The following is a 13,282-nucleotide window of genomic DNA, read 5'->3' on the forward strand; positions in this document are numbered from 1 at the left end:
CTCCTGAGATGGTTATGGTTGCAGTAAACAGCAAGCCAAGCGTGGGCGTATGGTGCACGTGGACCCTCAGAATGCGCAGGAGCACGTGGGGGGCGGGGTTGGTGGTGGTCGTCCAGTAGCATTGTGGGAATCCCTCTGTCTCCCTCTCCCCCCACCCCCACGCCCCGTTTCTCGTTCTTTCTGTCTCTCCCATATTTTCTTTTCCTCCATACCTCCTCATTTGCTATAAAAGCCCAGCTTACAGTCTTTATCACTTAGAGGATGGAGTTCTGGCTCCAGGTTTTTAGAAATTACCCCAATCATAACCGTATGTCAAGTTGCATTACATACCACTCTGGACCTGATGGGAAGCTTGTGCAAAGGTTATAAAATGTGTTCATCTGAGTGTTGTTAGGGGGTACCCTGAGAAGAGTGGGAGCAAAGTGTGGGAAGTCAGGAGAGGGACCGTTAGACTAATGGTATCCTAGAAATGGAAGGAGCAATGTGAATCAATCTTACAGAAATTAGGTTGAGAGCTGGAGAGGGCTTAGTGGTTAAGAGTATGTGTTGCTCTTTCAGAGGACCAGGGTTTGGTTCCCAGCACCCACACAGGACTCAAAACTGTCTGGAACTCCAGTTTCAGGAGACCTGGCACCATCTCCTGACCTCCTTGGTTTTCTACATGTTCCCAGTGCACATACAGACACACAAAGATGTTTTTAAAAGTGTAATTGAGGCCAAGTGTGTGCAGAGTCTTGACAACTCTAGGAGATGCACAGTTGGTGGGATGAGGGAGAGCTCCAGGGTGACTTCATTGAGGACAATCGCGTGTGTGTGACTATGGATGAGTCACCGTAGTTAAGCATGATCGATCTGTCTCTACCTGGGAAGAGCAGTATTGTAGCAGAGACCTGCGTGTATTGTGTTCCGAGGTCTGTGTGGGCTTCCGAGGTGTGTAGTAGTTTTCTCTGAGACGCAAACCTCGTGTTCTGGAGGGAAGCTCCACGCGCCCAACCAACAGCATCTGGACACTAGACACAGAAAGGGTGTGAAACACTGGGTGTTCTAAGAGGAGGTGAACATTCCATCCTGCAGACAAGCTCTTGGGCTCAGGAAATAAACAACTCAAAGGCTTCACAAGGTTCCTAAAACTGACCAGATCCAGTCGGCCTCTCCGTTCTCAACCACAGAAAAGCTGTAGGAGAGCTGAAAGACTCTCAAACAAGATGAGCGACCCTGAAGAGGCTCTGACCTGCTGAAGGGCCCCCACCTGCTGAGCTGTCTATAAGTTGTGCCATAAGCTCTGGGTTTCCAGTTTCCATGAATGGTCTCCCGTGCTGGGGTGGTTTTTTTGGGTGTTGCAGCTGTCTATTCTTGTAAGTAACCCATCACCCATATTCCTGTAAATAACCCCCATAAAACTTAGTGGTTCACCAGGTTAGACTGCGGTGGTATCCTTACTTTGGTCTGCGGTTGGTCCCTTGTCTGGGGACAGTAGATGTTTGTTCACATCCCCCGGGAATAGTGTCAGATAACACTGACCCAAAGGACATGAAATCTGGAATGGCACCCAGCAAGGCTGCTGGGGTGCCGGCGATTTCAGCCTCTCGGAGAGGAACAGCCTGAATCATTTCCTTCCAGCAACAGGAAAACACTGCCAGGTGTCCAAACAACTAAGAAAAAGGATATGGGGAGCAGGGATGAAAAGCAACAGCATCAAAGAAAATAATTCCTCCTGTGTCTTAGAGTATTCAAAAGCTGGGGCAGCAAAGTCAAGCAGTATGCAGTTCAAGGCATAAATGTAACAAACAAGAACTTGCTAAGCCCACTGAATTTTCCATATAACCATCTAGATTAAAGCCCAGAGTTTGAAGAAAAATGATTATTGTTATTTAAGGAAAATCACTCACATACAGTCTTCTATCTTATGTCCCAGTGAAAAGAAAAAAGGGGAGGGAAAGGGAAGAGAGAGGAGGGGGAAGGGGGGGGGAGAGAGAGTGAGAGAGAGAGAAAGAGGAGGGAGAAGGGGGAGAAAGAGGAGAATAGGAAGGTAGGGAAGTACGAAATGGTAGGAGAGTGTTGATGCAAAAAATGTCTCTCAATTCCAAGGGAATGAGAGCTAGTTTGTTCTGGAACAAACTCTGGGTGACCATGGCCTGAGAACATGGGGCTAGGTTACCCCAGGTTCCAGCGCAGAAACAGGTTCATGGCATTTTTATATGTTAACAGAACAAAGAAAGTTAGAGATCACAGCACCTTTAACATACCTCGGTGGAAACATCTGGGAGGCAGGTTCCTGAAGGATGGAGAAAGCTCCAGTACAGGCCTCAGATGCTGTAGTCTAATCAGCATTTGCGGACACAGACTCTTCTCATGAATTCTCATTCACAAAAGAAACACCAGCAGATAGGGCGGCAGTAAAAAAGAGGAAGAATGAGGGAAAGGGGTTTATAACACAGTCTTAGAAAGTCAACCATCACTTCTCCTGTACACTCCTTATCAGCAGTGGGTCACCCAATCCCCACCAAGCTCCAGGAAGGTGATCACATGACTGCGGAGACCAGGAGACCAGCACCAGTGGTTGTCACCATCCTACTGTCTTTCATTGAAGGGCAATGACTAGAGAGTATGAGCCTAAAGTATCCTGCATGGACCAGGAGCTTTGCAAATTGCAAACCTTAGTCAGCTAGACCCTGTTCAAAAGCTGTGTCTCTGTTCCTCCCCAAGAAGGCTTGACAAACCGTAGCGCTTCCAGCATTACCTTGAGGCATTATTATTTGACCACAAGATAGTAGGTAGACGCGGGAGACTTTTAAAATGTTGATTTAACCTCAGGGGAACCAGAAAATCAGAGGGCATGGACAGGTGTGTCTAGTTGCTAGGAGAGAAAAAAATCCCCTGCGGGGATCAGTCATTTTGAAGGTGCCACTTTGACACAGCTCTCATTTTAACTATAGTACTAGTGACAACCATTGGGAGGACAGCATACTGAGGCCGAGGCTGCATTGCTGGCTTTTTCTGAATAACGCTAGAGGAACTTGGTTTGTAGTGGGGGAGGGGGGATGCTTCTCTAAATTGCAGGGCTCTAATGTTCCCAGGGTTTCTATGAGGACTCTAGACTGGGTTCCACACATGCTCTGATATTTCTTCCTATAATAGACATTTATTATGGCAATAGCATATGTTGGAGGTATTTGTTGTTGACACAAGAACCGCAGATCTCATCTTAAGAGATAGAAGAAATGATTTATTCTGGAGCCATGTAGGGCAACCATGGCCCAGGAACACAGACTTAGGTTACCCAAAATTTCGGGTTCCAACGTGGAAGCAGCTTTACAGTTTTTATAGTTTTAAAGAAAAGAGAAAGTCATAAATTAAGGAAAGTTTAAAACACATTGGTGAGGTGGGCATGGTGGTGCATGTCTTTAATCCTACCACTCCACAGCAGAGGCCAGCCTGGTCTACAGAGTGAGTTCCAGGACAGCCAGGACTGTTAAGCAGAGAAATCCTGCATGGGAAAACCAAACCAAACCAAACACATTGGCGAGTACATCAGAGAGGCAGGTAAAGGAAGATGGAGAAAGCTTTCATATAGGCTCAAGATGCTGCCCGGTGACACTTTAGCTTTTGGATTAGCAGAAACTAGTTGCCTGTTAAGTCAATGGATCCTAAAAGGTTTTTATCTGTTATCACAAGATGTTAGTTTCAACACAGAGGAGGGCAAGGAATAGCTGTTCTGGAGAGCCAGAACTCAGCCCAAGTGAAGGTCCTTAGCCTCTGGACCTGCAGCTTTCCAATCTCTCCACGGTCCTGAAATTCTGATCAGTCGATAATGTCTGCAGACAGGTTCCTTTCAGGAGTTTCCACTCACCGCCAGAAGCAGCTTCTTCTCAGAAGTTTTCATTCAGTGTCTAGGTGTCCGTTTCCCTGATGAGAACATTTGAGTTGTGAAGGCTCTCTAGACATAGTTGTTAACTGTTAGCAGTCCACTTCTCCTACTTTGAAAAGATCTTTCACAAATACTTACTTAGCATGTGGTCTAATGGGACATTCCCATTACCATAGTATTAGATGAGACGTAGCAATTTAAATTTGCATTCATTTATTGACTTATTGTGTATGTGTGTATGGGGGGGGGCATGCAGGTGCCACACACACACGTGGCAGTCAGAGGACAACTTCTGGGAGTCAGTTTGCTCCTCACCATTTGGGGCCTGAAGATCAAACTCTGACCATCAGGCTGGCGGCCAGTGCCTTCATCTGCTGAACCATTTCATTGGTCCAAGACACAGTAATTTAAAAAATACTAAAGATCTCAAAATGAAAGTCATAAAAATCCAATTCATTAAATATTACTTGAAATAGTTTTACAAGGCTTTAAAGGGAATGAAAATGTGCTTCTATCCCGCCCCTTTTCTTTAAAGAATGCTGGTGATTATTTCCAAAAGTCCATGGTGATTTTTTTTCCCCTTTGGTACTTAAATGAGTGTGTTCCACGTGTGTACTGGAGAGGACAGAAGAGAATCCCTGGTATTTGTTCCACTGTCACATTTTCCTCTCTCTCTTGTGCCCTCTAAAGAATAAAGCTTACCTTTTCTGCTCCCAGCCTGCCACTCCACCACTAGGGTCCCAGTCTTTTTGTTCTACCCAGACTTGACATTACTTCATGTGGAGGAGGAAGCTAGTAACTATACTGTTGAAAACACAGGCGCATGTGGGGAAGCAAGCCATGTGGAAGCCAAGAATGTGCCCCTGCAAACCGGTCACCATAACATGAGAAAGGGCCTGAAGCGATAATCTACCATCTACCACACAGGCAAACCAGTGCAGCCCCAGTGAACTCAGACTTCACCCTACCAAAGACTGGATTTGTTGAGCCGGGCAGTGTGGTGCACACCTTTCAACCCAGGACTTGGGAGGCAGAGGCAGGCAGATCTCTGAGTTCAAGGCCAGCCTGGTCTACAGAGATAGTTCTAGAAGAACCAGGGCTACACAGAGAAACTCTGTCTCTAAAACCCCAAAAAAGAAAAAAAAGAGAGAGAAAGAAAAAAGACTGGATTTGTTAAAGAGACCACGTAGCATAAAAGTTCCTAAGAGCAGGCAAGAGTGACCTGAAATGCATACCATGCCCTTACTCACCAAACTCAACACCAAGAACTTGGCTTCTCTCCTGGATGACTGGGAAGTCTCTGTCTCTCTGTCTGTCTGTCTGTCTGTCTGTCTGTCTCTCTCTCTCTCTCTCTCTCTCTCTCTCTCTCTCTCTCTCTCTCACACACACACACACACACACACACACACACACACACACACACTAACTGAAGCTAAATCCCACATTCTCCCCTCCTCCCCCGCTCATCCCCTGGTTTTCAGCCAGTTTCCTGATCCTGGATGGGAACCCACCAGAGGGCAATTAACTCTCTGAGCTCCAGGGAGCCAATTAGCAGAATGAGAGCTAGTGGAACCAGAAGTCCCGAGAGCTTTTGTCCAGCCCCTTATTTTGCAGTTCAAGTGACAGCGGCTCAAGGGGTGTGACACACACAAGGCGCATTGCTGTCACCTTAAGCAAGCCCTTCAGAGGGTCTGATCTCCCTCTGAGGAGGGATTGGAGGTAATTTCAGCAAACAGTTTCTAGGCACATCCTCAGGGCCAGGACTGTGATGAGGGTCTTATCTCACCCCACTCTGTACCTCCATACATGAGTACCTTTAATTAGAGACAGACAACCAAAACACAGAAAAGCTCAATCATTTGCCCAAGATCAGACAACTAGGGAATGTTGCAAAGCTGGTCTAGGAACCCAGTAATATCCACCTCCAGAATTCTTAAATCCTAATTATTAAATCCCTTTCAAGGGATGCCCATCAAGTTATGCTTTTTAAAAACAACTAAGTTTCCAAAATGTCTTGCATCATCTACACACAACCCAGAGCTGAGCTGGTGAACTCTGACCGGAGGTCTAAAGCTAGCAGCCAGTGTCCCTGCTGGGTTCTGCATCCGCTCCTGCACTCCCACAGCAGAGGTGAGCACGGGCCATACATCGTCCAGCCTGCAGAGCTTCAAATACTCACTCTGGCCTATGCAGAAAATGTCTGCTAAGCTCTGGCCTAGAGCCTTCAAAGATTTGCTTCTGCGATGGCATAGCCCTTACAGCTTTGCCTGGACACACATGACTCTTCAGGATGGCTTCCTAGGGGCATTCACGAGATACAAAGGAAGCTACAACTCAAGAACTTAATAACTTGCCTGATTTAGGCCACAGAAGCAGATGCTGGCCGAGCCATAGTCTCAGGTTCTGGCTCCCAATTGCAAGCTCTTTCCTGAAGTCACCCTGGCACCCTAACTGTCTTCCTCTTACTGTCAGGGAAGGGCTTGGGAACACAAAAGAATCTAAACACTGCCAGCAAGTTCTTCTGGCTTCTGAGAATATCCTTCCAGATTCCCTCATGGAATGAGGGTCATCCAGGGGTAAAAATGTTTCATTTGGGACCAATGTGAAAGGAAAGCTTCTGCCTTAAAATAAAGCCATGACAATCACAGAGAATACACTTGAAATACATAGCACATCCGGAAGCACTCTTCCTCATAATAAGCATCCCATAAACACAGGCTAGTTTTACATGGATTTAATGCAAAAGGTATAGTGAAACAATCCATAACAATTTAGTTACAAAGTTTTACCAAAACAATTTTTTCAGGAAAACAACAACGTAGGCACTTCTGGTCTGGAAATACAGCTTAGTAGGAATTGTACGGTCTGAAATATGGCTCAGCTTTAAGAACTTACTTGAAATACACAGTATGGTGTGACTAACCTTCCTTTTTTCAGATTGGTTCTGTAATAGATCTTGATGTTTAATTTCAAGAAATGTAAAATGCATATGAGGGCATCCTAAAATCACTGCAAAGAAAGAAGGAAATAGGCTTATAGATACATACATATTTAACCAACTGCCCGATACATGTGAGGCATCGTCACTTTCTCGCCACAGTAAATTGGCAGGTGTTCTCCATACTTCACAAAAGATGGACTCTATGCTCAGGGTCCTTCCTCAGCCCAGTGTTCCCCCAGCCGGAAGGCAAAGCTGACCAGATCACCAAGCCCTGAACTGACCCACTGCCCAGTGTAGATCCCTGACAATGCTGAGACCCCTGGCCAGTATTTCATCAATACTCATTCTAAAAACAGAACTTTTAAGCTGGGTGTGGTAATGCACACCTTTAATCCTAGCCCTCGGGAGGCAGAGGCTGGTGGATCTCTGAGTTCAAGGGCAGTCTGGTCTACAAAGAGAATTCCAGGACTACACAAAGAAACCCTGTCTTGAAAACCCAAAACAAACAAAACCCAGAACATTTGTTATGCTGTGCTGGGTGGCTGGTGTTCTTTAATTGCGGTTCTGCCCACACTATAACACTTGGAGGAGGAAATATTATTCACAGCTTTTAATTACCCCCTTTATGGAAGGGAGAGAAGAGAAGCACCTGGGCCTAAGTGAGCTTTGCAAGCTTAAATGTAACAAAAGCTTGTGGACATGAACCTGATCTAAGACTCAGACAACTGTCCTAACCGAACAGGGGCAGAACTCTGGATAAGATAATTAATCTTGGACCCTGCCCATAACAGTGACTAATGGTCCTAACTTAATACCATGAGGCCTTCTGATTTATGAATGGTGATTTTTTTTCACTAAAATCCGTATTCACTGTGGCTGTGGTAGATTATGGAAGCCCCAAAGCGGAGCTTTCCTTCTGTGCTTTCCTGGGAGCTCAAGCCCAGTGTTTGGCAGGAGCAGGCACACCCTGACGTCTGTTGAATGTGGAAAGTCAATGAGTGTATTTTCAAGACTGGTCCCACAGCACTGGCTCAAAGGCACTAGAATCAGTGTACTGAGGTGCAGATTCAGAGGGGAACCTGCCGGTTTTAGCATTTAACAAAGAACAGACAATTAAGTTGAAGGCACTAGTTCAGTTCCATTTAACAACAACAACAACAACAACAAAGGACAGAAACAGAACCACCACATACAGACACCACAAAAGTAGCTTTTTTTCCTTTTGCACAAACCCATAGTTCACCAAAGTCTCTTTCACTGTTCTCTCTGCACAGCAGTGCCAACACCGCTGAAGGGCTAACGCTCCAGTTTAAATCTCAGGCCCCAGAGACACGAGGAATCACGTGGACATGACGTCGTTTATGTCTCTCCCTTTGTAAACACTGGTTAGGAAAAGGACCAGAAGATTGTGTGTGCTTTTTCATATCTGTATTTTCAATGTTTTCTTAATCCAGGTTACAGGAAAATAGACATCAGAAACAATTAGATGATCATTCACATTATAAAGGGACTTCCCATTTATTTCCATTAAATACTGCACTCCCTTAGGGCCCTGAATTTGGGGTGTCGCTTAAATGCAGCTTTTAAGGAATAGGTTTCTAGTGAGAGGTGAGGTGGCCCCATATCTTCATCTTGATTTTCCGCTGAGGATAATCTTGCTTCTTGTTTCTACTCACAGGCTGGGACACACATAACTGGTGAAGGAAATCAATGGCTTATCTTTTCCACGATGGGAGAGTTTGAGGAATCCAATCATCACAGAAAAAACCACTATCTCATACCCACCTGCTTTCAGAAACAGTAGTCTGCTCCTCATTGGTCCAAGCAACCACGGGTCAGAGAACAAATATGTCTAAGATTTAGAGGCCACATGGACCCCCATTAAGGCCCGTGGCCAGAAAGAAAAGCCACTTCTTCACATGCGTGGTAGGTAAGGAAAGGCCTGTTTCCTCGCCCAGGACACCACTGCCCCTTAACAGAGAACCAGCTCAGCTCTCCGTAAAAAGTCACAAGGACCTGGGAATTTCCCCATCCCATCCTTGTGCTAAATAATATTAGTTGGTAATTCATCTTTTTCCCATCAAGCAAAATTGGGTATTTAGAAAACTCAGCCAAGGCGAGGCAGTCAGTTCACAGGACAGTGGCCTCAGCGCTCGAACCAGCCTGCCAGGTTGTGGATGCTCTTGGGCTGGTCCCCAGAGATCTGCACAGCTTGGCATGCCCGGCACCATGGCTCATCCCAGAAAGAGGTAATGTGCACCGCATAGCTCCGACGCCAGTGGAAGTAGCGGCGATAGACAGCCAGGTTTCGGTCAAGAAAGAGCAGGTAGGCAGCCAGGGAGGCAGCACTAGGGAAGTCATCCACGTGGATGAAGGAGCCACGAGGCACGAAGCGCTCATAGTTGGCCCGGTCAGGACCTAGCACCACTGGCACGGCCCCGGCCAGGAAGGCATTCCGCCACAGCTTCTCAGTGATGTAATCCACATGCTGTGAGTTCTCGAAGGCCAGGTAAAACTTGTAGCGGGCCACAGTGTGCAGCAGCCCGCTGGCAGGCACTGGTTGCCCGGGTCCCGCCCGACCAAACACATCCACAGACACGTGCCGGCTCAGCTGGTGGTAGTAACGGACCCGGGCCTGGCGCTCATCCCAGTGGCTCACAACCCAGGCTACCAGGCCCCGCTTGCGGGCCAGCGGGGGACCCAGGCCTGGCGGCTGGTCAGCTGGATGGCTCCTGGGGTAGAGGAAGCCATAGGGCACGAAGACATCCGAGTCGGCACGGTAGGACAGCGTCCAATTGAAAAGGTTCTTAGCCAAGCCCCGCAGCCCAGGGGAGTGAGAAGGCGACTCAAAGTTCATCCACACCCAGCGCTGACCCGGAGGTCTAGAGCCTGTGGTCTCCTGGGCTTCGCCTGCTAGCATCGCCGCTCCCTCCTGGTCGTCGAACACATGTAGCTCTAGAGCCTCGTCCGTGCGCACTTGGGCGCCCCAGGGCGGGGGCCAGTCGGGAGGTCCCTTCACCAGGTCGCGGTGGTGGAAAAGCACTGCCTGAGCTTCCCCGTAGGCCGCGCGGTCGGTGAGCAAGCGGCAGCCGCTGATGTTGAAGCGCAGGCTGCAATCAGGGGGAGGCCTGGGGTGGCCGCCGCGCCCCCTAAAGGGTTCCCACCAGAGCAGCACGCCCACCGGGCGCGGCGGGGCTGGGGACGCCCAGGGCATCGGCGGCAGCTGTCCCCAGCAGATGCAGGCGGTCAACGCGGTGCACAGCAGCCCGGCTGCAGCCAGCGCAGAGGAGCTCCGGGGTAATCGCCAGCCTCCGCGCGGTGCGCGTCGCCTGACTCCCGGCGTCCCCATGCAGAGCCCAGGAGCGGCCGCCTCGGATCGCCACGCGTCCACGGACCGCGAGGGGCGGCACCGACTCTCATACTGCCGCTCGCGGCCGGCCCGGGCCATGGAGGGGGCGGGCGAGGCATCCGCAGGCCCGCGGGCGGTGCCGCGCTCCGCCCAGGTCCGGGGAGAGGTGAGCGGGGTGGACAGCCTGGCCAGGCGCCACCCTGTCCCTCCCAGACACTTCGCCCCCTTAGACCTGCGGGCCTGGCTCGGGGCGTTTCCTGCTGCGCCTGCGCTGGTTCTGCTGCACAGCCGGGACTCCTGGGCTTCTCGACCGCTCCCCGCTGGAGACTCACCCGGGGTCGCGGTCTCTCGGTGCGCGTCCGCTGTCCCCGCGCCTAGATGGCTTGAGCCCTCGCCTTTCAGAGTAGTGGACTCGAGATCAACCCAGAAGTCTCATGGGAGTGGTGTGGTGGTAGGGGGAGGGATGCGATTCCACTGCAGAACTCAGAGCAGAATCAGCTTCCTTCCGTATTGCCCTGTGCCCGGCCAGTGACGCCCCGGGCGAGGGGTGGAGGTGTTGGGGAGGGAGGGAAGGAGGGGGAGAACTCAAGCCCTAGAACAGCTGAAATGTAGTCCAGACCTGTGGGCCTGCGAAACAGGCCAGTAAGAGAGTTAGACACCAGCCAGGGAGGGCAGTGTGACAGGTCCCAAGAACATTCCAAAAGGTGCTAGTGGGTCCATCACAGGACAGAAGGCAAAAGTGTTATCTGAGTTATGGGAATAAATTCTTTTTTTGACTCCCCAGCCAAAAAGAAAAAAAAAAAGTTTTTTAGGAGTTTATTTCACTGAAACGGATCGTACATGTGACTTTACCCAGTAAGGCAATCTAAGTTAGCTTCGGTTTCTCCACCCATATATTTACAGTCTGATTCTTTTTTTTTTTTTTTAAGATTTGTTTTATTTTACGTGTACGAGTGTTTTGCCTGTATGTGTACTACATGCATGCCTGGTGCCATGGAGGTCAGAAGAGAGCATCAGATCCCCATGATTGTGAGCCACCATATGATACTCTGTAAGAGCAACGAGTACGCTGAAGCATTGAGCCATCCATTTCTCCAGCCCCCAAAACAGTTAGATTTCTGGACATGAGTATTCAAATGTAAGGATGACACATAAGAACTTTTTTGTTTATTTGTTTTTCGAGACAGGATTTCTCTGTGTAGTTTTGGTGCCTGTCCTAGATCTTGCTCTGTAGACCAGGCTGGCCTCGAAATCAGAAATCCGCCTGGCTCTACCTCCGAGTGCTGGGATTAAAGGCGTGCACCACCACCGCCCAGGGAGGGGACACATAAGAACTTTTAAATATAAACAGACAAGTCACAAACAGGTGTGTGGAGCACACTGCCACAGGGATATATCCCCAATTTAACTAATTCTAACTTGAGATGTTTTCAGATTTTCACAAGAAATTTGATACCTACTGATGTGAGTGTGGCTGAGTGCCTTTTATATACTCCTTGAGTTACGTAACTTCTATCATGAGTCTCTGATACAACCCCGGTGAACTATAGGAACTCGGTTCCCCCGCCCCTCCCCCCGCCGCACACGATTCTGCCCAACAGCATTCCTTTTACTACAGGGCTGAGAATGAATAAACCATGAATGACCACCGAGGCCCCGTGTTTCAGGAACATTCTACTCTTAGCTGAGTGAATGAGGATCACTATTTTTAAGCACCTAAGAAACAATTTCTACTCCCAGGAAGGTAGTGCAGAATACTTGGGACTCTAAAATGATGAACCAGATGCATGTTCTTGTGCTCCAGTAAAGGCTGTGTCAATCCGTCACATGTATCCAGTCACAACCAGGCATCCACATCTGCAATCACTTGGGAAGCTTAGCCCCAGGGCTAGATTGTGGCTTCCTGGGCTAGACCCTCTCTTATTAAGTTACTCAGCCTTTATTAGGTAGAATTCTAACAGTGGGGGTGGGGAGCTGACTTAAGGCAAGAAGGCAATTTTGAGAAAAGTTTTAGTAGACCCCTGCTGTGCAGCCAGCAGCTCCAGCCTAAGTGTGGTATCCATATAAGTTCAGGAGAACATGTCGGAAGCACAGCCCTTCTTATCATCAGTACAGGAAATACACCCGGATTTGCCATTTGGATGCATTTTCATTGATTTGTTTTAACTTTTAAAATGTTTATTACATTTTCATTCATTTATTTTGTGTGTGTGCAGGGGGAGGGATGCTTGAATACCATGGCACGCGCAGGGAGATCAGAGGACAAGGCAGCAATGGAGTCTCTCCTTCCACCACATGGGTCCTGGGAAATCAAGAGTGGAGTGTAGAAGCTTCTAGAAGTGTGTTCTGGTGGCTCTTCCTGCCAGCACTCAGCAACGCAGTGGCAACTCCTACAGTTTAGACTCACCTGTCTAGTAGTTTTCTCTTCCCACACCCTACAACATTTTATGGTGTTTCTAGGGTAATGTTTTAATAAAAAAAAAAATGAAGTAAAAAATGCAGTTCAAGAATTTTTATTTGAAAATAGAAGTTTCAGTAATTTCCCACTATTTTTGTTTGAGTCAGGGCCTCTTATAGCCCAGGCTGTCCTTGAGCTGACCACAGAGCTGGACGCTGGCCTTGCATTTGTGATCTTCCTGCCTTCCCTTCTAGATCCTGGGATTGCAGGCATGAACCCCTAGGCCTGGCTTGCTTTTAGTGTTTATTAACATAAGAGCTGTAAAGGCACCAACAGCATGTTTTAAGGAACAGACAGTTGGGAGGGAAGGGATCACTGAGACTAGGGAAGAGGCCCACTGGAATAAGTAGGAACAATTAATGTGAGGGAAAAAGAGCTGAGATGTTTTTGCAGCTGTGTGTCCAACCTGGAGGCAAGAAAGTGACATGAGATTCAAACTTGAAAGTGAAATTTTCCTCATATGTGGGGGTAATTATATGGACAGAAGGGTTCCTGATAAACTGGCCTGATCACACACGTAGGCTCTGCTGAACAGGTGTGTTGGTTAAGGAAATACAACAGGCTTTTCCCTTCAGATGTTCTCTTTTATATTCCCAGAAAACCATTATGCCATCAGCACAGGATGAGTTGAGTGACACACAGCGGAGGAGAAGGGAGGGTTCAACA

General features: G+C 48.2%; 1 protein-coding gene across 1 annotated transcript; it reads right to left on the bottom strand.

Moving 5' to 3' along the window:
- Positions 1-8,039: 8,039 nt before the first annotated feature.
- On the bottom strand, positions 8,040-10,257 carry Fut4 (fucosyltransferase 4). The gene has a single exon (XM_059266658.1). It carries the CDS (start codon positions 10,255-10,257, stop codon positions 8,956-8,958), a length of 1,302 nt encoding a protein of 433 aa, XP_059122641.1. The 3' UTR covers positions 8,040-8,955.
- Positions 10,258-13,282: the final 3,025 nt, after the last annotated feature.

Source organism: Peromyscus eremicus, chromosome 7 (assembly GCF_949786415.1).
Source record: "Peromyscus eremicus chromosome 7, PerEre_H2_v1, whole genome shotgun sequence".
NCBI lineage: Eukaryota > Metazoa > Chordata > Mammalia > Rodentia > Cricetidae > Peromyscus > Peromyscus eremicus.

What these genes read in the sequence shown, in the direction of transcription:
- Fut4 (XM_059266658.1), bottom strand. Translation starts at nt 10,257, where the DNA reads ATGGCCCGGGCCGGCCGCGAGCGGCAGTATGAGAGTCGGTGCCGCCCC.